Source organism: Nomascus leucogenys, chromosome X, assembly GCF_006542625.1.
Source record: "Nomascus leucogenys isolate Asia chromosome X, Asia_NLE_v1, whole genome shotgun sequence".
In the NCBI taxonomy this organism is placed as follows: domain Eukaryota; kingdom Metazoa; phylum Chordata; class Mammalia; order Primates; family Hylobatidae; genus Nomascus; species Nomascus leucogenys.
This window is the reverse complement of record NC_044406.1, coordinates 121,800,597-121,827,231: the sequence shown is the minus strand read 5'-3', so window position 1 is coordinate 121,827,231 and position 26,635 is coordinate 121,800,597. Positions and strand designations below refer to the sequence as shown.

At 38.9% G+C, this 26,635-nt stretch overlaps 1 protein-coding gene across 1 annotated transcript in view; it reads left to right on the top strand.

The window, feature by feature from the left end:
* Positions 1 to 26,635, top strand: part of MAP7D3 (MAP7 domain containing 3) — a 33,505-nt gene that overhangs the window by 5,394 nt on the left and 1,476 nt on the right. Inside the window, exons 4-17 of the mRNA XM_030807311.1 lie at positions 1,202 to 1,365; positions 4,706 to 4,823; positions 5,492 to 5,596; positions 9,655 to 9,747; positions 13,780 to 14,204; positions 14,277 to 14,528; positions 15,095 to 15,222; positions 15,468 to 15,676; positions 17,300 to 17,435; positions 18,633 to 18,780; positions 20,050 to 20,154; positions 21,177 to 21,230; positions 23,577 to 23,670; positions 25,404 to 25,602. Coding sequence (XP_030663171.1) covers positions 1,202 to 1,365; positions 4,706 to 4,823; positions 5,492 to 5,596; positions 9,655 to 9,747; positions 13,780 to 14,204; positions 14,277 to 14,528; positions 15,095 to 15,222; positions 15,468 to 15,676; positions 17,300 to 17,435; positions 18,633 to 18,780; positions 20,050 to 20,154; positions 21,177 to 21,230; positions 23,577 to 23,670; positions 25,404 to 25,602 — 2,230 coding nt within the window. The remainder of the gene's footprint in view (positions 1 to 1,201; positions 1,366 to 4,705; positions 4,824 to 5,491; positions 5,597 to 9,654; positions 9,748 to 13,779; positions 14,205 to 14,276; positions 14,529 to 15,094; positions 15,223 to 15,467; positions 15,677 to 17,299; positions 17,436 to 18,632; positions 18,781 to 20,049; positions 20,155 to 21,176; positions 21,231 to 23,576; positions 23,671 to 25,403; positions 25,603 to 26,635) is intronic.

The following is a 26,635-nucleotide window of genomic DNA, read 5'->3' as shown; positions in this document are numbered from 1 at the left end:
TCCTCCTAATTTGTTTATATGATAGAGTATAATTTTTATATTATGTACTATTTTGGATTAAATCCTTTTACTAAATCAGGTAAAGAAGGCCCATGAAAATTCTTTGATTAAATTGTTTAATTTTTGAAGGAGTAGTTTATCTTAGCTTTGATTTTCTGAAAACTAAGGTCTGGAAATTTCTTCAATATTTGTAAAAACAATCAGAATGGGATTTCAGTAAAAGTGATTCTTTTTTTTTTTTTTTTTTGAAGTGGAGTCTCACTCTGTCACCCAGGCTAGAGTTCGGTGGTGTGATCTTGGCTCACTGCAACCTTCGCCTCCCGGGTTCATGCCGTTTTCCTGCCTCAGCCTCCCGAGTAGCTGGGACTGCAGGCACCCGCCACCACACCCGGCTAATTTTTTGTATTTTTGGTAGAGACAGGGTTTCATCATGTTAACCCGGGTGGTGGTCTCGATCTCCTGACCTCGTGATCCACCCGCCTCGGCCTTCCAAAGTGCTGGGATTACAGGCGTGAGCCACTGCGCCTGGCCAGTAAAAGTTATTCTAAAAATGAAAATAAATTGCCAATAATCCTAACATAGATAAGATGAAAAGCATGTTACCAAGTTGTAAAAAGATTATCCTTTTAGATCCTAATTTATACAGAGTCACACTTCAGAAGCATTTAGTGAGGGAAAATTCGAATATAGGAAAAATTTTGCTCTCCTGTGATAAGGTATATGGTTAAGTCCATTAATGTAAAACTGGCATGTTTAATATGGTCTGTATAGATGAGGACTTTGAAAGAAGTTTCCTAGTAGAAGGGAACAAAACATATATCCTAGCCATGCGGTTTTTAAAAATTAGTATTTTAATGTACAGCACATTAATATGGTAGGGTTTGACTTTAGCTCAAATCAGCAGAAATATCACATGAAAGAAAATATTTTTTCTTAATTTGGAATTGTAGTTTGGACAGGATGAGAGTCATTTGGCATAGACAATCCAGTTCTCCAGAGTTAAATGAATACTCAGTGAAAATGGTTCTTCAGTGGCTACCTCTGTTCACTTTAATAATAAATCTTTAGTTACTAGCACAGGTTGTGTTATTTTAAGAAAGTGAATGAGATATGTTAACTTTTTCCTTCTGTGTGTGTAATGTGGAAAACCTAAATATTTTCTTGGCTCTTACACCTTGAAAATGTATTTGGAATATTTCAGCCAATAAAGAAACACAACTACTTGAAAAAGAAAGAAAGACCAAGCTCCAATATGAAAAACAGATGGAGGAAAGACAGAGAAAGCTGAAGGAGCGAAAAGAGAAAGAAGAACAACGGAGAATAGCCGCAGAAGAAAAAAGACACCAGAAGGATGAAGCACAAAAGGTACATAATTTTACAGCCTGTGCATGAGAGGATAAACTGTGTTGCCTGAGTCTGGAATATTGTTTTCTCAGGCCTTCTCTGCCTTACTGGCCCTGTAGAAAGGGAACCAGTCCCAGCTCTTTCTTCTTCACTTCCTCTTCCCCTCAGCATTATATAGGCTCTTACCCATGTCCTGATAAGATCCCAGGAGCTTAGACCCACTAGCCTAGGGAATGGGGAACCTTCCAAATCCAGGAACAAAGCCCCATCTACCTTCAGGACTTGGCACATGAGGTACCTGTGGCCTGGGGTTCTGAGTGGCTCTGTTTACTACCAAAAAGCATTCACTGTTGTCTCATTGCCTACAGAATAGGGGCAGACCCCACTGTCTGACCCTCCCTGACATGCCCTCATCTGACGAATTTCTCACAACTCCTTTAAAAGTGTGACTCCCCAGCCAAATCAGGGCACTCGCTCTCCCTTTCAGCTTCCCTGGCTCCCTCTGGTGCACACTCACACTCTCTCCCTCTCCACCCTCTGTCTCCGTGTTCCTCGTTCCTCACATTCCCTTTCCTGACAGGGCCCATCTGTATGTGTGGTTCAGAGTCAGCATTCTTGCTCTTGTTTTGTAGCACTGCCCCTCTCTTTTCCTTTCTGGATTCTCTTTTGGTGTCTTTGGCACTCTGTTGGGATGAGTCTGTGGCTTTGTTATGCCCTCTCTTTTTCACTTTTGTCTTTCTTCAGTTTGTCTTTTGTGGTACTGGGCATCTGGCTACCTGTCTCATTCCGTATGATTCTCTCTGACACCGAATTTTTCTCTTGTAGGTCATTTCACTACTTGACTTGGAGCATGCTTGACTCCTTCTGAATCTAGCATGGTCGCTGTGACACCGTCCTCTATCTTCCTGGCATTCTCTCTTTCTCTTTATTCCAGGGATTTTTTTTTTTCTTTGAGACAGAGTCTCACTCTGTCGCCCAGGCTGGAGTGCAGTGGCGTGATCTTGGCTCACTGCAACCTCTGCCCCCCGGGTTCAAGCAATTCTCCTGCCTCAGCCTCCCAAGTAGCTGGGATTGCAGGCACCCCCCACCACGCCTGGCTAATTTTTGTATTTTTAGTAGAGATGGGGTTTCACCATCTTGGCCAGGCTGGTCTTGAACTCTTGACCTCGTGATCCACCCTCCCTGGCCTCCCAAAGTGCTGGGATTACAGGCGTGAGCCACTGTGCCCAGCCCATTACAGGGATTCTTAAGTGTCCCTAAATAAGCCTTAGTCTGTCTTTTGGTCTCTGACTCTGGCCTTTTTCTGCCTGAGGCAGCTTGATTTTCTTCTGTCTTTGTCTTAGCTTCTATCTGTTTTTCCCCATCTTTATATCCTCTGCCTGCCATTCTCTCAGTGTGTTGTATTTTTATTTCCCTCTCTTGTTTTCTGTCACTCTAATATTTGCATTTCTTTTTCTCTCCTGTTCTCTTTGGTTCCATTTCTCCCATGAAGCTTCCTCTTGTCTTTCTCTGCGGTGCTCAGTTTCCTCCCTCCTCATCCATACCTTTGCTCTTGTACGTGCTTCCTCTCCAGCCCTGCACCCTATCTGGAGAGCTTCCTGATTCTAGGACACTTCTTGTGCCACTTCTTCCCCATCCATGGTGTACTATCTCTCTATCTCTCTTTTTCTGAACCCTTTTCTGTGGTTGTTTATGTTCTGTTTCATGCTCTAGTATTTGGTAGGCTCTCATTCAGAATTTCTGTCACTTTCCATCTCTCTTATTTTACTTATCTGTGGTGAAGAGATGAAGGCCAGAGAAAGAGAGAGAATGAACCAAGTAAAGATAAACCAAGAAAGAACCAAGAACTAAGTAAAGAACCAAAGAAAGTGAAATATAAACTGTGTGTGGAGTAAGTGGGAGTCCATGGAGGAGAGAGACAAGTCACAGGGACTGAGACCAAAAAATAAAGACTATCTTAGAGAAAAAGGAAGCTGCCAGAGAGAACACAGAGAAGAGAAGAGAATGCAGCAAAATGACACCGCAGACAGAAAGGGAGCCACAGACATGGCAGGAGAAGGGGCAAAAGAAAACCCCAGATAGCTAATGCGGGGGAGTCCCAGACAGAACAGGGGACATGGGACACTGTAAGTAGGCTACATATAGCAAAAGAGGAATTCTGGAGAGCAGAAAAAAAAAACCAACCCAGACTCAGTGGTGCTGAGGAGGGATGAGTGTGGACAGGAGGTGTATATGAAATTGGATAGGAACTTCCATGTGAGCCCTGGGTGGCCACGATGTGAGAAGGGACCTGGAAGAGAGCACAGTAGGTAATGCATTTGGAAACGGGAATAGAATCAGAAATAGTTTAATAATACGAAGTTAATCTTTGTTTTTATTCTATTATAGTTTCAGGGTTTCTAAGTAATTCAGAACAACTGCCTTTCTGTTAGAAAATATAATTTTCAAATGTTGCACATTATATCAACTTTATTTTAAAAATTGCAGTTGCTTTTCTTCTCAGAAGATATGGCTCCTGTCCGTTTTCCTAGTACGTTTATCTTTGCCCTTGGTAGAAACAGTAGAGGCTTTGTAAGGATGGTGTTTGCTATGAAATGGTTGTTGTTAGGGAAAAATAGAAGACCTCTGGTCCTAAAAGTTGATTTCCTTACCTGAGTTTATGGTATGGCACAGTACAAGGATGAGAAATATTTGAGAGAAGAGCTCATTTCTGGAAGTGGAGTTGTTTTGCTGCAGCATGGCATTTACTTTGTATAGCTGTTGTCTTGACCAGTTAAAGTTGAGGTCAAGACAAATATATTGATTATCTTTTTTGAAACTTTATTTTTATTAGTTAACACCAGAATTTTAGCTGTTACAAATGTGAGTATAATAGATGATTCTGGTATAAATTTAACTTATATGTGTGCTGATTTTTCCCCTGCCTCATTCCACAAAGAATTTAAGGTGACTTAAAAATACATACCACACCAGATGATAAAATAAATGGTTGGGGAAATCAAGCAGAGGGGAAAATTAACGTAGGCAAATAAAACATAAGGTATGATTAGCATACACAAAAGTATACCAGTCAGTCTTTGTACAGTTGCTAGAAAGAGGCTACCCATTTGGCTCTAAATTTCCTAATGATACAAACAAAGAGGAAAGCATGGTCATTTTCTTAATGCAAGGTCCATAAGATAAAAAAAATGAGTTATTTAGGAGAAGCACTGGTATTGATTGATAGCTGAGACATATCTCCAATTATTTTAAACTTTTACCTGAGACAGAAATTTGGTTATGGTTTATTTTATAAACCACAGATCAAAATTATACTAATATAATGAATATGTAAAAATATGTTGGCGTTTATTTTAAATAGGAAAAATTTACAGCCATTCTTTATCGTACTTTGGAACGGAGGAGACTTGCTGATGATTATCAGCAAAAAAGATGGTCATGGGGAGGCTCTGCAATGGCGAATTCTGAGAGCAAAACTGGTAATTAATACACCTGTTAAATTTTAAGTTTGTTTATGTTCTTGTTTAAATATTGGCTATGAGTAGAAGCTTGCATTTACAGCAAGATTTTAGTGTTTGTATCCTAAACAAAAATACTGTACATAGTAAATTTAAATTTGTATCATATGCCATTGCAAAAGAAACAGGTGAAATGTTATAGTGGATTTTATTTAGCTCAATATACCTAAAATCTTATTTAAACTTATAATCAGCAGAAAAATGCTGAATAATGACTAAGCTTTACACAGCTTATCAAATGCATATTTTTAAAAATAAGTCTGCCTTGTCTACTATTGATTCAGTGTAAATTTTCTTATATGCACATAATTCTACACAATTTCAGAAAACAAAAGTAAAATTTATATAGTTTAGAAGGAATGGCCAGTTGCCGTGGCTCACACCTGTAGTCCCAGCACTTTGAGAGGCCAAGGCGGGCAGATCACTTGAGGTCAAGAGTTCAAGACCTGCCTGGCCAACATGGTGAAGCCCCGTCTCTACTAAAAAAAAAGGATTGACGGGCAGTGATATTGTGAACTTGAGTAATGTAAGTCTGTGCTCCATAGAACTACATCATGAAAACTCATTTTGTTTCAGTTAATGATGCTTTCCTCCTTGAAATATGATTACAGTATTATGTCTTTTCTCAGCCAATAAACGATCTGCATCTACTGAAAAACTTGAACAGGGTACTTCTGCTTTAATCAGACAAATGCCTTTGTCATCTGCAGGCCTTCAAAATTCCGTTGCCAAAAGTAAGTAGTTATTTCATGTATTCTACTGAATTTCTATTAAATGAAATAAGTTCTTTATATTTTTACAGTACCACCTGTTTAGATTGTGGAACACTTATGTTTATTTCAGAACAGTCCCATGTTATTTTACAGCAGAGGGAGAGAGATAGTCATACTTCTTTTTTTTTTTTTTTTGAGACAGAGTCTCACTCTATTGCCCAGGCTGGAGTGCAGTGGCATGATCTTGGCTCACTACAACCTCTGCTTCGTGGGCTCAAGCGATTCTCGTGCCTCAGCCTCCCAAGTAGCTGGGATTACAGACATGGATCACCACGCCCAGCTAACTTTTGTACTTTTGGTAGAGACGGGGTTTCACCATGTTGGCCAGGCTGGTCTCGAACTCCTGACCTCAAGTGATCCACCCACCTCGGCCTCCCAAAGTGCTGGGATTACAGGCGTGAGCCACCATGCCTGGCCTTGTATTTTCATCAATATACTTGTTTCATGATGCTTGTGTTAATCATATGAGATGGGATTATTGGACCTCAGTAGCTGAAACTAAAACATATTTTGGTCAAAAGACACTGCCATTAAGTGGCATAATTGTTTATTTGAAAATTAGTTCATATTCTACCAACATATAAATGAAATTATGTTTTCTACGGACTGGTTAGACTAGTTATTCAATTTCCATTAAGTATTGTGAATATTACCTCATTTTAGAAAAGTAATAGCATATGTGTAGCAGTGGACAGGTTGATCTGCATTACATATATCATATTTGTTATTCACAATTATCTTGGAAAATTGACAGAGAAGTATAATTGCCTTCCTTGTTTTATAGTTAAGACTCCAAGAAATTCAGTGATTTCTACTGTTAACATCCTTTTCTGTGGTTTATATTTTGGTCATTTGATAGATGGATCATGATATTTAAATTCTACCTTTCATTTATAAGTCAATGTTTTCCCCCAAAAGCAAATAATGTGATAATGATGTTTAATGATAGACGTATTGCCAAGCTCCACTTTACAACCCTTCCTAATGGCAATACAGAGTTGTTTCAAATACAGTGATGTTATCTACTATGAATAATTCAAATATATTTTTGTTTCTGGTGTTTGCCCTTTTAATTAGTGTTCCTTATTAAAAGAAAAATCTATACCCAAGTGTGTGTCAATAACCATGTCTGGCTTGTAGCACATGGTGCCTCTCATTGATAATTGAAATGGATTAGGCAACCATACCCATCAATCCAAAAAAAAAGATCCCTTTTCTTTCCAGAGGAAAAAGAGGAGTGTTCTTGAGAGGAAAAAGAGAACAAATTTCACATCATAACCCTTAAACTTAGCCATTAAAAAAGATGAGGAAAGATGGCTTTTGTGCCTTGTGAATTGAATAAGGCATAATTATAGTTTGAATTTTAAAATGTTTGTTTTGCATTATTAGGTATCTCGACAATTTTTGAGCAATGCTGATTGCTATAAAATTCCAGTACAGCAAAATATTTTGGATACAATTTAAAGTATAATTAATTGTAGCAGTAGTTAACCTTATGGAAAAGATTTCCATTTTTGCCTAAAACAATATAGTTTTTAATATGTTGAAAAGGATTTCTAGGGGGAAAGGATTTTTGTTCCAACTTACATTATGTTATTTGTACTTTTAGGACTCCTAAAATTTCAATGATGAGCTTGAGAGGTCTTTTATTTTATTGTCAGTCTGAGTATATCACATTTTCTCTTGTACTGGTCTGAGAAAAGTTCATCCACTTACCGCCTCCACCCTCAGTGTACTTTCCCAAAGCACTTTGATGTATAGTCTGGGTTCGTTCATAGATTAATATGGGAAGATTTTCTCTGGCACCTTGCTTATAATATGGTAAAATTAATTTATTATTCACCAACTAAATCCTTTAGAAAAATTAGATAACATTAATTGCAATGCCATGTTTATGTACTTTCATTTTAATATATCTTAATTGTTCCACAAGCATTGACTCTGTTTTACTATCTAATTGCTTTCAGGAATTAGCAAAGATTTATTTCATAGACATTTATTACATATTTAATATAATGAGCAAAAGCCTTATTAATGAGACATGTAGTCAGTGTGGCAATTCCTCAGGAATCTAGAACTAGAAATACCATTTGACCCAGCCATCCCATTACTGCGTATATACCCAAAGGATTATAAATCATGCTGCTATAAAGACACATGCACACGTATGTTTATTGCGGCACTATTCACAATAGCAAAGACTTGGAACCAACCCAAATGTCTAACAATGATAGACTGGATTAAGAAAATGTGGCACATATACCCCATGGAATACTATGCAGCCATAAAAAATGATGAGTTCATGTCCTTTGTAGGGACATGGATGAAGCTGGAAACCATCATTCTCAGCAAACTATCGCAGGGACATAAAACCAAACACCGCATGTTCTCACTCATAGGTGGGAATTGAACAAGGAGAACACTTGGACACAAGAAGGGGAACATCACACACCGGGGCCTGTTGTGGGGTGGGGGAAGTGGGGAGGGATAGCTTTAGGAGATATACCTAATGTTAAATGATGAGTTAATGGGTGCAGCACACCAACATGGCACATGTTTACATATGTAACAAACCTGCACGTTGTGCACATGTACCCTAAAACTTAAAGTATAATAAAAAAAAAAAAGAGAAGGGACAGATTATGACTTCAGGATAATAGTTAAATTGTACTGTGAAGGAGCAATTCCAAATAAAACTTTTAAAATGATTTCTTTATTAGCTTTTAATACAAGAAGGTATGTGTGGAAGACACTTTGTGAAATAACTTGCTTAAAGGTACAGTATGTTGCCCACTCTGAAATGATGAATGCTATAATTAATGATTTCTAGGAAATAAAATCGATATTGACAATGTCTTACCTTTAACTTGAAATGAAACCTGGTCAATCCAGAGAGATCAACATTTTAAACTCAAATGAAGTTCATAATCTAACCTGTAATATTTTAAATAACTATTTTAAATCTGGGTTGATTCAAGTAGTCTATTTTTTTCTATTCATTGCTGATTCATAATAACTGCTCACACCATTTTGTCATTTTTTGCAGTATGCTAATGAAGGATACCGACTTGATCACATGATCGAACCACCTCTGTGGTTCATGCTGCTCAATCACATTATTAATTCAAGGAATTTTCAGATGATACTGTGTTGTCAACATGTACTTTAGTTTACAAATCCCCGAAAGAGAAATTATTTTTTAAACAGCCATTTCTCAGTATTCTGAGCAAGAATATCTCAAGTGAAATGAAAGTGTCTACACGGAAGCAGATTATTTCTCCTTGGTTTGCTTAAATCGTGACATCTATACCAATTGTTAATATTCATTTTTATTTTGAAAATACTAGTTATAACTATTTAACTTGTAAGGTCCAGGACCTGAGCCTCTGAAAGCCATTATTTGGCCATGATGCAGAAATCAGATGCTACAGCTATCGGTAACTTTACACCTGATATCAAAAGAATGGCTCCGTAGGGTAAAACACTGACAGTCTGTTAGAGCCTACAAGTTGATACATGTATAACTCAGATAATTCATTTTCTTTATGTTAAGAACAAATATCTTTTTATCTAAATGATTGATATTGGAGTTTCATGTTTTCTTCATTTTATACTGGTGTGTGCACATATGTGTATGTGTGTACGTGTGTATACGTATATATCTTAAAATATATGCATATATAACAAAAATACTAGTTATAACTAAAGTGTAAATTACTTTTAAGGATTAGACATCATATCTAAAGGGTTGTATGTTTGTAATTTGGGAACTTTGATGTCAGATAGTATCAGATATTTTACCTCTTAATTTTTACCATTTTCTAAATAATTTTTTTTTCATTTCAGATAAAGAATAAAGTTGTTTTAAGTTTGGGGATATAGAATCTCTGCATAATATTTGAAATTAAATCTTATAAGCAAGGTAGAGAACATAAAAAATGTTTGAAAAAGGAGTATCTCACTCCTGAGATAATTAATAGTTTATGAAAACTAATATTCCTTTTGTACTTGCTCTCTAGGGAAAACAGACGAGAGAAGCTCATCTTTAAATAGAAGAGATAGTAACCTACATTCGTCTGCTGATAAAGAACAAGCAGAAAGGAAGCCACGTGGTTAGTTACTTCTAAATACAAATTCTAAATAGTGATTTAAAAGAGGTATTTTATGTCAACATTGAATTGCTTGAAAAATCATTCCCAAAATTGGAAGCCAAAATATTCCTTCTTAAACTAAAAAATGTGCTTTGGTGCCACGCTTATTTGGCTAAAGCCAGAAAAATCTGTCTTTAGATGAAGTATATAATTCCTGCCATCATCTGACAAGGGGTGGATAATGCAGCTGAGGAAATAAATCACAGAATATTGGTATAGATAGGAGTGTACTGGAGGATTTGATTCACTTCCAGTATTTCATTAATTTGGATTTGGAAGTTTAAATACCCGGCCACATTTCAAACTTCAAAGCTTTGCCCTTGCTTCATAGCATTACCCACATATATCCTTTGTGCATATTTTCACTGCTGATTATTCACAGAATTTCACAGTGATTACTAAAGTACTTCTTTATATAAATAAAGTAGTTTCTTTTCTTTCTTTCTTTTTTTTTTTGAAATAGAGTCTCGCTCTGTTGCCCAGGCTGGAGGGCACTGGCGCCATCTCAGCTCACTGCAACCTCCGCCTCCCAGGTTCAAGCAATTCTCCTGCCTCAGCTTCCCGAGTAGCTGGGATTATAGGCGCCTGCCGCCACACCTGGCTAATTTTTGTATTTTTAGTAGAAATGGGGTTTTGCCATGTTGGTCAGGTTGGTCTTGAACTCCTGACCTCAGATGATCCGCCCGTCTCGGCCTCCTAAAGTGCTAGGATTACAGGTGTGAGCCACCGCGCCTGGCCATAAAGTAGTTTCTTTTTAACACCTTTCCCTAGCATTTTCCTTTCATGTGTATTTGTTGCTTTTTGTTTCATACCAAACCATTCCTTTACAGAAGACTCTCCACTTAATTGATTCAGGTCAAATCCTATTAGAACAAATGTCATTGACACAAGGATCTTTATGAACATGAAGATTTATTGGAGCAAGATATTTTCAACAAAATTTACTTTTAACAAAAGTGTTTACTCACTTCCTTGGAGCCTTTGGCAGTGGACTTGACCATTATGATTTTCAGTGCTGTCTATCTGTAGGAATCTTTGTAAAAGTTGTTTTGCCATGTGCAACTTTTTTCCTCAAGTGTGAGTTCCTCCATAAATTTCATACGGTGGGGAATGGCTCTGTTTGAAATGTTACCTAGATTCTTTCCTTATTTTGGTATGTATGCTGTGGCCTTTCTCCTTTTCTTCTGAGGATCTCTTCCTTGACAGTGCAGTCCAGTCAGATGACAGTGTTCAGTGTTTTGTGTTGCTGGAAAGCTGCTGTTGAGAGCAGTTTGCATTGCTCTTTCTTGCTTTGCGTTTGTGAGACCTCCAATGGAATCCTTTGGATTTGTTCTCATCATATATTTCATTGCTCATATATCAGTTCTCAAGAGAATAATTTAGTCAGTTGTCTGTTCAGCCCAGCAAAAGCGTCATTAGCCAGAAGCAGAAGTGCTGCTTCATTATCCAGCCCTGGAAAAGATGTTCCAGGTAACAGGCATATGGTGGAAAGCCAGGAGGTGTTAAAGTGTTTGCATTTCAAAGCAGGCTTCATCACTGAATTTGTTGCATTTAGGCATCAAAATAGTTTGAATCAGTAGTTACCATATTAGTGATTTTACCCAGCATTTGATGTTGCATATTTATTTTATGACTTCTAACATGATAGGGCAGTTATATGGGAGACAGATAATTTGTAGGATGAGATAGCTAACTTTGGAGGTGTTTGTTAAGTTTTAAAGTTCTATGGGTTTTAAAAATATAAAAAACCTTCACTCATTTCAAGGGAGAAAGTTTCCTACTCCACCTTCCCTTTTTCCCCTAAAATATGGAAGAATAGCATAGAGCCACCCTTCAGCTTTTAGTTAGAGACCTGAAGATTGTTCTTAACATGAAACATCTTCAGAGCTGTGTGGACTTTCTCATTTATAGTTTACATGTAGTATTAGACTTGCCTTTGGATAGCAAGACCGCCCCTCCCCCCATAATGGAAAGGGCTAATGCATTGTTCCTATGATTTTTTTTCTCTTTTTTCCCCTTCACTTTTTCCTTTCCAGTATATCTCCCACTCCGTTTGCTTTTTCTCTGTTAGTATTCATATGATTAATAAAACGCATCTAAATGCTATCACAGACTTTATTGTACTGCAGCCTTATTTATTTTGTTCCAATTCCTGACATTTTTATGCCCAATTATATGTATGTCAGGTTATTTTCTGCCAGTTTCCCTTTCCCACCAATCTATGGTGAGATATTTCTATTACCACCATCCAAAAAAATCTCAATATTTTGTCTTAAAAGTTTATAGCTAATAAAAAACCAGTCATACTATGTTTTCTGTAGCACAAACTGTTGGTGTAATGTGACTGTTTAGGCACACGTAGATATGTAAATAAAATGCTTTCTCCACTAAAAATGAGGGACTAAAAGATAACATTTAATTTAGCTAAAAGTTTTATTCATAAGTAGTCAATCTTTGGTAATTTGGGGTAAGATTAGGTGAAAATTTGCCACCCATACTTAAAGATGAGGTGGCAGATAAATTTAACCAGGTCTTTTTTTTTTTTTTTTTTTTTTTTTTTTTTTTTTTTTTTTTTTAGTTTAATTTACCAGGTCTTAAGGAAGCCACCTCCAAATACCTTTTGAAAAATGTTTAATTAGGCCAGGTGCAGTGTCTCACGCCTGTAATGCCAGCACTTTGGGAGGCTGAGGCAAGTGGATCACCTGAGGTCAAGAGTTCAAGACCAGACTGGCCAACATGGTGAAACCCCGTCTCTACTAAAAATACAAAATTTTCCGGGTGTGGTGGCGCATGTCTGTAATCCCAGCTACTTGGGAGTCTGAGGCAGGAGAATCGCTTGAACCTGGGAGGCGGAGGTTGCAGTGAGCCAAGATCATGCCACTGCACTCCAGCCTGGGTGATAGAGCGGGACTCCGTCTCAAAAAACAAAAAAAAAAAATTAATTGTATAAGCAATAAATATGTCATGTAGAAGATGTTTTTAATATACTCCCCCATTATCCCAGTGCTCATTGGTAACTTCATGTTTTTCTTTGCATTTATTTTTTTCACAAAATGAAATGACCTGCTTTCCATCTTCTATGTCCAAAATATTGCATATTATTACTCTTAGTGACTGCCTTAATATGGTCCACATTTCCTTTGGAACATTTGGATGGTATTTTCAATTGTTTCAATATTATAAACAGTGCAGTAATTAGCAACTTTATACATGCATTTTTATGTATTTATGTAATTTTTTTTTTCCTAAGAGTAAACCTAGAAGTAGAATTGCTGGAACAAACAGTATGTACTTTTTATGCTCCCCAGGGAAAATATACAAATCTGTACTCCCACCAGTGGTGATGAGGTTGCCTGGTTCCAAACATTGGTATTAATCACTGTCTTCCATCCTACCTGGCACCAAATATTATCATTTTCGTCCGTTTCATAGGAAAAATAAAATTAGATTGTTAAAGGTGGAAAGGACCTTGGAGATCCAACCCACTCTGATTAATGTCTTATTACAGTTTTTAGTATGGGCGAGAAAATGCTCTTTCTTACCTTCTATTCTAAAACATTAAAATATGGAGTGTCTTACATAATCACCTATAATGGTAAGATCTCTAGTCCTGGTGAAGATGTTTAGATTACTTTTAGAAAAGGTTGAAGATCTTGTAATTTTTTGTGAAAATTATTCTGAAATATAGTATGATTAAAATAGAAACAGCTTATTGCAAACATCAACTTTGGAGAAGCATCTTATTTTCATCTGTAAGAGTATTGCCTTTACAACGACTGTTGTTAATGTTGCTTCTGAAGTACTGACTTTGTGATAGTTCTGTCCTGTGTCTGTCATCCATTTCACTAAACATTTCCTGTGTTGTGTGTAATCCCTGTGCTTTCCTAATAAACAATCTCTTTTCTCTGTTCCTGTTCTTATACTGTGTACATGGTGCATCCTTTTCTTGTCAGATTTCTAACTTAGGGAATTTCATTCTCTGTCCTCATTCAGTTACAGGCGTCACCAATTATGTAATGCGGTATGTCACTGTACCCTTGCGTAAATGTACTAGTGACGAATTAAGGGCTGTTATGTTTCCCATGTCAACAATGAAAATACCTCCTCAAACAAAAGTAGAAGAGGCTCCCTTGGAGAAAGTAGAGACACCTCCCAAGGCAAGTGTGGATGCACCCCCCCAGGTGAATGTGGAAGTATTCTGCAACACAAGCATGGAAGCGTCCCCCAAGGCAAGTGTGGGCACGGTCCCTGAGGTGAGCACGGACTCGTCCCCTGTGGTGAGCGTGGACGTGTCGCCTGTGGTGAGCACATACGATTCTGAGATGAGCATGGACGCATCCCCTGAGTTGAGCATAGAAGCACTCCGGAAGGTGCATCTGGAAACAGTTCCCAAGGTGAGCATAGAGGCATCCCCGGAGGTGAGCCTGGAAGCACCCCCAGAGGTGAGTGTGGAGGCAGCCCCAGAGGCAAGTGTGGAATCACCCCCAGAGGCGAGCCTGGAAGCACCCCCGGAAGTGAGTCTGGAAGCACTGCCAGAGGTGAGCGTGGAAGCAGCCCCAGAGGGGGGCCTGGAAGCACCTCCCAAGGGGAGCACAGAAGTAGCCCCGAAGGAGAGTGTGAAAGGGTCACCCAAGGAGAGCATGGAGGCATCTCCTGAGGCGATGGTGAAAGCATCCCCCGAGACATCCCTTAAATCAAGCATGGAAGCATCTCCCAAGGCAAAAGCGAGAGACGCTCCAAAGGTTTGTCAAGTGCCTGTTATTGACAAATTTTCTATTAAAATATGTATATTTTGTTGTATAGTTCATGATAGGTCAGATTTTACAACATAACCAGCATATTATTTATAATATTCTGCAATATAATTAATAAAGTAGGTTAACTCAAACTAGGAATTTAAAATTCTCTGATGTTCATTGTACCACTTTTCCTCCAAAGCCGAAATATTAGTGAGTTTTTATTAGAAGGGAGAAAATGTAAGTTTATATGAACTCTGTTTCTAAACTCTGAAGAAATGTTTTTTGAGAAATGTTTTAAACCCTGAATTAGGATTTGGAAATTGAGTTTGGTTTTGAAGGATAATATTTCTTTTAAACTTGTTATTTCTGTGATCTCCTGGAATTGTGTAATGTAAATTGTTAGTCCAGAAGCAAATATCAATGTCCTGATTCTCATGCTCTAAAAGAAAATTGTAGTTTAAAGAATTCTAATTGTGTTTTATTCAGAATGTTTTTCTCTTAAAAAAAAAAAAAGCCAGCTGCAGTAAAAGAATTGTTAGTAATTTACCATATTGTGTTTATCTGTTCAGAAATCAGAAATGGACAAACAGGCCTTAATCCCTATTGCCAAGAAGCGTCTATCATCATACACTGAATATTATAAATGGTCATCATCTCCTGCAAATGTTTGTGGTCTGCCGTCTCCCATCAGCACTAAGTAAGCAGCTTATTCGCAACTGTTCCTGATAGGCATTTTACTAGAACAAATTCCGTGTCAATGTTTGATGAGTGAAATAATATAGTATGCATGGTAACACAAATGTAAAGGCAAAAAGGCCTGTAAAAAGAGATTTACTTTTCAGAAAAATTCCCCGATTATAATGTCGTCTCATAATAGCATCTTATATTTTACGAAATTGTATGCTGAAAATTAATTAGCAAATGTGTATTACTTTTTCTCAGCAGGCAAATCCAAAAGAACCGCCCTCCATCACCATTACCACTTATTTCAAAACAGTCACCACAGACTTCTTTTCCTTATAAAATAATGCCTATTCAACACACCCTGTCCGTGCAAAGTGCATCAAGTACTGTCAAGAAGAAGAAAGAAACAGTTTCTAAAACCACTAACAGATGTGAGGCTTTGAGCCAAAGGCATATGATCTATGAAGGTAAGTTCTTTCACTAAGAAGTTTATCTTAGCAACACAGAAAATCTTACTGTATTCTGGGAAAGGTTCACTTCATTTTATTCCCCAATTGAGAGAACTTTAGGGAATTATTTTCCTTTTAGATAAAGAGAATCTAACCAATCTCTGGTACATTGGAATGTATCTTCTTGTCCTTGCCAAAGCTTTCTTCTCACCCCTGTGTTTTGAAAAATCCGTTTTTGGAACTGCTTTTAAAAGCATAGGTCTGGCCAGGCATGGTAGCTCACGCCTGTAATCCCAGCACTTTGGGAGGCTGAGGTGAGAGGATTGCTTGAGCCAAGGAGTTTGAGACCAGCCCAGGCAACATAGGAGAGAGACCCCTGTTTCTACAAAAAAAAAAAATATATATATATATATATATATATATATATATGTATGTATGTATACACACACACAAAAATTAGCCCAATGTGGAAAGGGTAGGCTATATATTCGGTTAGGTGGTTGAGGATAAGAGTAAGCCATATTATACCATAACCGCCTAGCTTAAGGTAATACACATCTGTAGTCCCAGCTAGTAGGGAGGCTGAGGTAGAAGGATTGCCTGAGACCAGGAGGTGGAGGCTGCAGTGAGCCGCGATAGTGCCTTTACACTCTAGTCTGGATGAGAGATCGAGACCCTGTATCAAAAAAAAAGCACAGGTCAGATGAGAGGTTTGGTCTAGATGATTCCTAAGATCCCTTCTAGCTCTGATAGTGATGGTTCTTGGAGAGAGCACATCCACTCGTGGATGAGCAGGTTTTTCCCAAGATTTAGGTTCGTTTTTATATATAGGCCATAATGTGGTGTCCCTTGATTTGTGTAGTATTCCTGAAAGTGCCATATTGCTGTTTTGCCTGTCACATGCATTCTTAATACCCATGGACATTACTTAATTTCGAAAACACACTGGGGAATTTTGCTTTTTTAGGGAATTCCACAGTGAATTTTTTGTAACGGAAACAATCTTTTAATTACAGATTATTCATTCCTGATATGTCTTCTCATTTTCATATGTGATTTATTTAAAATAAACTAGTAGTTATATAGACCAAAATATTATAATATGCCTCTGTGTACTCACCTTATTTTACTGATAGTCTTAGTTTTGTTATCTGCAGTTAGCTACTCTATGATCAACCAAATGTACACACTATTATCAAGGTTTAGCTAAATAGTAATTATATAGTAAAAACGATGCACAGATCTCAAAATGTATACCAGATACATTTCTGTTTGAGTATTTAAGATATTTGTACCCTTCGTTTGGACCGAGCATAAGCTTGTCTTCTATATTCAGTATTTCTTACTCTTTTCCCATGGGGTCAGTTGATTCAGTTATCTCAAAACCACTAAAACGAAAGTAGAAGTACATTATTTCATTTTGGAACAAGTAGGTGTTTAAAAGAAACAAAATGCTTCTGCTGTTGTTGGGAGTGCAGTTTGAACAAAATCTGTTATATAATCACCTATAGTTTGCTTGTGATTTATAAATTTTGGACTTCGCACATATATATATTTTAATGTTTTGGATTGTGTTGCACTTCTTTGTTGAAGTGAGAGTTGATTAGCTCTCTAACTGTTGCACATATTTATTTAAACTAGAGTCTGGTAATAAGAGTACTGCAGGTATTATGAATGCTGAGGCGGCAACAAAAATTTTGACAGAATTGCGCCGCCTTGCTCGTGAACAAAGAGAAAAAGAGGAAGAAGAAATACAACGGGAAGAAATGCAGCGAAGGTCAGCACAAAGTCTTCCTTCCTATGCTATAAATCTTGAGTGGGGCCCAAATTTTTGAAAGTCAAAATTTTACCCTCAAGTTATAAATTCTCAAAGAACAATTGACTCTCTTCAGTGAAGATCAGAAGTTCCTCATTGCCTGTATAGGAAGCATTTCAAGCCCTTGTAAATGGCTAAGGACCCTGGTGTGTGGATAAATGACACAGTCCTTTTTAGCCTCCATACACCACGTGCCATTAAGGTGTGCTAGGAGGATGCACAGAGACCAAACTCACATTCAGGATTTGATCTCTCAGCACCAGAGTGGTATATAAGAACAGATCTGTTTGTGTTCACTAATGTCAGCCCTTTATTTTAAAAGACTTGTAACGTCAGGATTTTTAAACCTGAAAATTATAGTTACTCATGTTTTACTTTTCCTGTGATCTTTGTGACACCTGTATCTCATCAGGCCAGTGAGTCATTGCTAGAAGGATTTCCTTTGTGGGCAGCAAATCTCATGTACAGTTGTGTGCATTCAAATTCTAGCACAGGTTTCTTCCTCCTCCATCTTGAGGCCTATTTTATGTCGGGCCTTATAATGTAAACCTCTGTCCACTGGCTGCAGGGAATAACAACAGTACTGACTTTGCTTTTAAGTATTTAGTGTTATTTGAAATAATCACACATTTTCCATATGCTTATATGGGCTTGGGAAAAAGAAGAGAATATTATGAATTACAAAAAAAAAACTCTAACTCGAAGAATATTATTCATCGCTTGATATAAACAGAGCTGATTTAGCATTTGAAGGTGCTGAATACTAGGGAACCACCAGACTCTCCTCTAAATTATCTCTATTATCCCCACGAGAGATTGAGTGTGAGCACGTGTAAATAAGGCCTTTTAGGGGATGTCGTGTCTCAAAGACAGTTAAGGAATGATTTCCTCTCACATATGTGTGTTTTTTAACAAGCAAAGTAATCTATTACTTGATTGAAATATTTTTCTGCTCCCGAGGGCTAGTTTTTTTCTTTAAAAAAGGGTGGAATTGTGTAATTCCTATATAGTAACAACACAGAGGATATAGTGACTCTGGTGTAGATATAAATTGTATTACTATACACAGGAAGTTTCACTATAAAAAGTCACATACTAGTGCAAGCTGAGTATGGTAGCAATCAAGATAAATACTAACAATTATTTAAATACTCTCAGGGTCATTAAGAAATCAAAAGACATGGCAAAGGAAGCAGTTGGAGGCCAAGCAGAAGACCACTTGAAACTCAAAGATGGGCAGCGACAAAAGGAGACTAAAAAGAAGAAAGGATGGTTGGATCAGGAAGACCAGGAAGCACCACTGCAGGTTTGCTGGCTTGACAATTTATCAGGGGATGAGAACCAGATTATAAAGTTCAGATGGAACCCAGAGCAAAAATCTCTGTCTCTGAGAAAGAAGACATGAGCAGATTCTCTAGCTGCATTTTATTTTTTATTTTATTTATTTATTTATTTATTTTGAGATGGAGTTTCACTCTTCTCAGCCAGGCTGGAGTGCAGTCACAGGATCTTGGCTCACTGCAACCTCTGCCTCCCAGGTTCAAGCCATTCTCCTGCCTCAGCCTCCCAAGTAGCTGGGATTACAGGCGTCTGACACCGCGCTCAGCTCATTTTTGTATTTTTGGTAGAGATGGGGTTTTATCATGTTGGCCAGGCTAGTCTTGAACTCCTGACCTCAGGTGATCCGCCCGCCTCAGCTTCCCAAAGTGCTGGGATTACAGATGTAAGCCACTGTGCCCAACCTCTGGCTGCATTTTTATGTTACAGTCTCTATTACCCAGTACCACTGCAGGTCATTGTCAGCCATCCTCAGAAAACCATAGAATGTTTTCCTAGTGAAATAAGCAGAAAACAGCAAATTGTAGATTAGTAGTCCTTAATTTGAAATCCAAATTGCTTAAACAGATTCCACATCCTACATTGGTTTCCCCCATCTTGCATTCTGTGGTACCATATACAACTCCATCAACTGGACCTTACACCCCTGTGACAGATAAGATAAACCATACATACTTCTACAGGTTTAAAATCATTAACTGAAGAATGTCTCATCTATCTAAAGTCAAATCACTGGGTAAATAAGTGCCCAAACTGAGCTCAGACTATACTCAGTTTGAATTATTACCATAGCCCAATTTATATTCCCAGTTTTTAGTGTATCATTCACCAGCATTGGTCATATGTTTTATATATGATTGTTTATGCTTGCATTTCTCAGGAGGGTGCCTTCAAGAATCCTCTCAGTGCTTTTGAGAAATGTCAGGCTGTTGGCTCCTGTTACTGTGTTAATGGATAGCTCCACAGTCACATACTTTGAATTAGGATGGTGTGATGTTCATAACGATGACCCTGTGGTCCTGAATCCTCAAGATAACATTTAGCCTAGCTTTGTGCATTCTAACTAGTGCTTTGAAAATTGACAATCCACAAAATCATAATATAGGAACCCTCATTCAAAAGGTTACACTCTTTTGTTATACTAGATAACATTTACCATTGAAATTTTTAAACTAGAGTTCTCTGATGTCACTCAGGTATCTTGAGATTAAATGATATTTTTATGCAAATTTCCTAGAAAAGGGATGCCAAAATAAAAGCTCAAGAGGAAGCTGACAAACGCAAGAAAGAACACGAGAGAATTATGTTACAAAATTTACAAGAACGGTTAGAAAGGAAAAAGGTACTCGCTCTCTGTTTGGGGGGACTTGATTCTGTGTTTAAAACAATGTTGGGCACCTGATATCAGCATGTTTTTAAAAATCACAAATCTGATATATGCTAGGTCCTAGTGGTTTTCCCACTCGATTCTCTTCCTTATCCAAGGATCTGACCTCTCCTACATAGAAGGCTGTCCTCTTACTGATCATGCCTCCCCCTCATGGACCCTTGGTGGCCATTACAGTGATGCCTCACTATATCAAACCTCTGGTAACAAAACTCCTCTGAGCAGGAGGACTCCAGTCATGGTAGGGGTTGGTGGAAGTTAAGACTTTCTTCTAAACTGGCTGGAAATTGCAGCAACTACATGGGGAGAAGCAGAAACTGCAGGCCTCTTTGAGAGGCCAAGGTGCAGGCTATTTTTAAGGTAGGGCCACATGTGAATTCATCTGCAACCCTGGTCCAGGCTGAGTTGCTGCAAGGCCTATCTGGTAGTAGATTGGTCACCTTGAGGGGGCCAGGGAGCTGCAACTCTCCTCACTGCAGGGAAGGAAGTGTGCACAGGAGAGAGAATTCCTGTCCTCTAAAAATATATTTCTCCTCCACCTCCTATCTTCTTTCTTCATTAACACAATAACAGTGTGGCATCATTGATGTGTATTATTTTCATTAACATTGGCTTCAGGAATTAACTGAAGACTAAAGACTAAAATTATGTTAAAAGCTCTAATTGGTTTGCAATAATATATGCTTAGTCTAAGTAATGAATTTCTGCATATGCAAAATTAGGAGTGAGATGTTGTCATTTGGATGTTTGTGTTATAACAAATACAGCGGTCATCATTCAGGGCATTTTATAGCTGAAACTGGGATTGGGATAGGGACTCAACTGCCACCGTAAGCCTTTTGTTGGTAATATTTGTGGTTTTGGAGCAATCACTGCCATTGTCCACCTCTGTGAAATGGGGATAATCAAATCCTTTAGGACAACTATTTGGTTTCTAATCTGTTTTCATGTTTGAATTTTTATTTTCCTTTAAATAGAGAATAGAAGAAATTATGAAGCGGACGAGAAAGACAGATGTGAATGCCTCAAAGGTAGTCTCCATACTCCTACCAGCAGTGTATAAGAATGCCTCTTGTTTCACATTATTGCCGAGTTTTTCACTTTACCCAATTTGGTGGTAATGAAATAAAGTATTACATTTGCATTTCCCTGATTATTAACAAGGTTGACCGTATTTTCATATCTTTAGTTAGCTCTCATGTTTCTTTTGTGTGAAATATTTTTTTCAATCTTTTGTCCAAGACTTTTGGGTTGATTTGTCTCATTGTAGTTCTTTAAATGTTATAGATACTGCTTCTTTTTTGGTTATGTGTTGCAGATACCTTCTCCCAGTTTACAGCTTATCTTTTCTTTTTCTTTTTTTTGTATACAATGTGTACTGATCAAATCAGGATAATTAGCAAATCCATCACCTCAAACGCTGATCATTTCTCTCTCTTTTTTTTTTTTTTTTTTTTTTGAGACAGAGTCCTGCTCTGTCACCCAGGCTAGGGTGTAGTGGTGTGATCTCGGCTCACTGCAGCCTCCACCTCCTGGGTTCAAGTGATTCTTCTGCCTCGGCCTCCTGAGTAACTGGGATTACAGGTGTGCACCACCATGCCTAGCTATTTTTGTATTACTATTAGAGAAAGGGTTTCAACATGTTGGCCAGACTGGTCTTGAAATCCTGACCTCAGGTGATCCACCTGCCTTAGCCTCCCAAACTGCTGGGATTACAGGTGTGAGCCACCATGCCCGGCCAGTTTATCTTTTCTTAATGCTATCCTCTCCTGGATAGAAGCTTTTTTCTTTTTTCTTTTTTTTTTTTTTTTTTTGAGATAGAGTCTTGCTCTGTCACCCAGGGAGGAACACAGTGGTGCAATCTTGGCTCACTGCAACCTCCACCTCCCAAGCTCAAGCAATCCACCCATCTCACCCTTCCAAGTAGCTGAGACTACAGGTGCATGCCACCATACCTGGCTAATTTTTTATTTTTTATTTTTATTTTTTTTGTAGAAACTGGATTTTGCTATGTTGCCTAGGCTGGCCTTGAACTCCTGGGCTCAAGCGATCCACCCACTTCAGCCTCCCAAAGTGCTGGGATTGCAGGCTTGAGCCACTGCACCCTGCATTCTGATTTTAATGTTGTTGAATTTACCAGTATTTTCTGATGACTAATGAAGTCAGGCACCTTTTCATAAATGCTTACCGGCCTGTTGGAGATTTGCTTTGGTGAAGTACCTTTTCAAATCATTTGCCCATTTTCCTATTTTGTCACCTGCCTTTTTCTGATTGAATTGTAGGCATTTTTACCTACACTGGTTAGGAGTCCTTTGGATATATATATTGCAGGTATCTTCTTCCATGCCATAGTTTGCCTCACACTCTCCTAATGTCTATTGATGAACCAGACAGAAGTTCTTCATTTTAACAAGTTCAAATTTATCATTTTTTCCCTTATGGTGAGTGTCTTTGTGGTCTGTTTCATAATTATTTGCTTACCCCAGTGTCATGTCTTTTGATGGAGCACATGTATTCAAGGCCTTTTTCCTCCAGATTCTGTGCTTTTTACATTCTATGCTATAAGACTGATATTTTGTCTGTTTGTAATTACCCAGTTGTGGTCATTTACATTAAATGACATGAGAATTTAGAGTAGAAATGCCATTTCCAAAAAGTGCTGGGAGTCATCATGTCAAAGTTCATTCAACTCACTGGGAGTTTTCCCTCAAGCAGCAACCAAAGGCTGGGTGCGGTGGCTCACGCCTGTAATCCCAGCACTTTGGGAGGCCAAGGCAGGAGGATCTCTTGAGCCCAGGAGCTCAAGACCAGCCTGGACAACATAGTGAGACCTTGTCTCTATAAAACAGTTTAAAAATTAGCCAGGTGTGTTGGCACGCACCTGTAGTCCCAGCTACTTGGGAGGCTGAGATGGGAGGATCACTTGAGTCCCAAAGTTTCATGCTGCAGTGAGCTATGATCGTGCCACTGCACTCCATCTCGGGCAACAGAGTGAGACTTTGTCCTCCCCCCTCCCAAAAAAAAAAAACAGCAGTCAAAAACTTTTTAGCTATTCACTGACTAGTCCTATCCTGCCTTAGTTAAGGTTCTGAGCAGGCAGAGAACAAATGCCATCCCAAAGTTATATTCCCTTGGCTCCTGCCCAAGGAAATCTTTCATTCTTGAGTGTCTTCCTAGCTAAAAGACACAGCTACGGGCATCTGTCCCTATCCCCTGTAGATTCTTGGGGCCAGTTAAAAGAGGTTAGATTTTTTTACCTTTTCGTTGAAATGACAAAAATTAGCCATCAGTCCAGCTTTGAAGTCACACTTCATTGAAATTCTAAACCAGGATGATTGAATATTAGGTATAATGAAGATTTCCTTTTTTAATCGTAGGTCGCAGAGACCTCCAGCCATGACATATATGAAGAGGCTGAGGCTGACAATGAAGAAAGCGACAAGGACTCATTGAATGAAATGTTTCCATCAGGTTAGTTACCATTTAGGAGCTAGACTGCTTAGGTTCATATCCAAGGGCTCCTCTGCTTTTGAGCTATGTGGCTTTGGGCAGGTCACTTAACCTTTCTGTGCTGAGTTTTTCCCGTCTGAAAAAGGGGAAGCTAATGTCCTTTTCCTAGAGTGGATATGAGATTTCGGTGAGGTAAATCCATGTAATGCTAAAAACAGTGTCTCACACATAAACTCTCAATAAATATCAGCTGCTGCTGCTTATTATTTTAAAGATCATGCTAATAGACTGTAGACAGCAGCTCTTTCTCAGTTGAATGTGAGGATTGCCAGCATTTCATAGCTCAGCTCCTCAAGGCATCCATGATTGACCACAGGTGGAATTCCACTTTCCACTTCATTAAGAAAAATTGAAGGCCGGGTGCGGTGGCTCATGCTTGTAATCCCAGCACTTTGGGAGGCCGAGGCGGGCAGATCACAAGGTCAGGAGATCGAGACCACAGTGAAACCCCGTCTCTACTAAAAATACAAAAAATTAGCCGGGCGTGGTGGTGGGCGCCTGTAGTCCTAGCTACTCGGAGAGGCTCAGGCAGGAGAATGGCGTGAACCCGGGAGGCGGAGCTTGCAGTGAGCCAAGATTGCGCCACTGCACTCCAGCCTGGGTGACAGAGCGAGACTCCGTCTCAAAAAAAAAAAAAAAAAAAAAAAAAAAATTGAAACCATGTCATAATAAGAATGCTTTCTCAAATGTATCATTGACTCCCTTACAAGTAGGAACCACTTTGTAGTAGCAGTAATTGCCATTTGAGAAAACACTATTTGTCCATATTTTTCCCATTAGTGGATATTGAACAGGAAAGTCAGGTCCTCTACTGGGTGCTGGGGATGAAGGGGTGAAAAGACATGGCCTCAGCTTGAAGGAGCCATAGCCAGTGGGAAGACAAACATATGAGCAAACCATAATACTGCCACAAGATGATTGGGTTGAAAGAAGTTTGGTGAAAATACAATGAGAACATAGCAGTAAGAGCCCCTCAGTCTGCCTTAGGGCATTGAGGAAAGCCAAAGGTAGAAGGTAACATTAGAGGTAAGACAAGGCAGGGCAGTGGCTCACGCCTGTAATCCCAGCACTTTGGGAGGCCGAGGTGGGCAGATCACGAGGTCAGGAAATCGAGACCATCCTGGCTAACACGGTGAAACCCCATCTCTACTAAAAATATAAAAAATTAGCCAGGCGTGGTGGCAGGTGCCTGTAGTCCCAGCTACTCTGGAAGCTGAGGCAGGAGAATGGTGTGAACCTTGGAGGCAGAGCTTGTAGTGAGTGGAGATCGTGCCACTGCACTCCAGCCTGGGCAACAGAGCGAGACTCCATCTCAAAAAAAAAAAAAAATTAGAGGTAAGATGAAATGCACAAACAGAATTGGCTAGGTGAGTGATCAGGGGAGGGGCGAGAATCTGGAGCAGTCTTATCACTGGTCATTATTCTTTCCTAGCAAAGGAAAAAGGACAGATTCCTTAAACGTAGTCTCTTGGTGCCTCAAGGGCAGAGTGAGTGTGTGTGCTGAGCAGTGGCCCGGGACATGGCTCGGGAAACACTGTGACTGCTGGGCCTGCCTCCCAGGAGTACTGCTGCTTGACTCTTCCTGCCTTCAGGCAGGCGATACCCACTCCCCATCCCATCAGGATCATAGCCTTCACTTTTTCTTGAATTCTTTATTGAAACTCCATATTTAATTGTGTTATTTTTTTTCCTAGCCATTCTAAATGACACAGGCTCACCTACCAAATTTAAAATACCATTCAACAATGCCAAGAAAATGACACACAAGCTGGTATTTCTAGAAGACGGTACTAGCCAGGTCCGTAAAGAGCCAAAAACATATTTTAATGGCGATTTGAAAAACTTCAGACAAAAAAGCATGAAAGACACTTCAATACAGGAAATAGTTTCAAGGTGAGTCACTTAGCCAGCTTATCTAAATAAACTTGGCAGGATTATGATTGACATTCTTAGAATGCTAAATAATATGATCCCTTGTGCTCTTAGTTTGTACCAAACACCATGTCATATATTTGACTTAACAGAAATAAACTCATCCCCACAACAGCCTTGCTAGGTAAGGATCATCATCCCCATTTATAAAGACAAGGAGACTGAGGGTCAGAGAGGCTAGGGGCTTTATTTGCCCAATATTCTGCTATTAAAGGGCAGAGCCCAAATTCAATTCCAGATACATCTGGCTCCAAACTTTACTTTTGTTCACATTGGTTAATGTTATCTCATAAAGTTGGGCAAGAAGACATTTATTGAGTGATTGCTATATACCAGGCATTTTATATTACCTATTTCAATTATCATCACAACTCTTAAGTGTGACAGTAAGATCCTCATTTTATTATTTTTTTATTTTTCATTTTTTTTAAGAGATGAGGTTTCACCATGTTGGCCAGGCTGGTCTTGAACCTCCTTGGCTCAAGTGATCTGCTCAACTCGGCCTCCCAAAGTGCTGGGATTACAGGCATAAGCCACCATGGCCAGCCATAATATGCTCATTGTCAATGTAAGGAAACAAGGTCAAAAGGTCAGGAGAGCAGGAACCAATTCATGGAAAGGAATGCTACATGGGCAATTGCCTGAGAAGACAGTCATCTGCAAGGCCCACAGGAACAGGAGTCTGCTGAGAGGTGTGATGATGTGGAAGGAGCATTAGAGCTAGAGGACCTGTACCAGTTCTGTTACTACACCTCACTGGCCGCATCCTTGACCAATCTAAGGGAGGGGTAGGGTTTCTGGAGTCCTGCTTGCTTAGCTGCTCCTACTCCTGGTGCTTCCGTGGGACCTAGAGCTTTCTGGAATACAGTTTGAAAATCAGTGTGTCCTGTGATCTCTAGGGTTCCTTTCAGTCATCCTGTTCTATGATTCTGAAATGTTTTTTAATTCCAAGGCATTTCTTAGAAGTTAATCAAAGGACAAAGCTTCTTTTAGG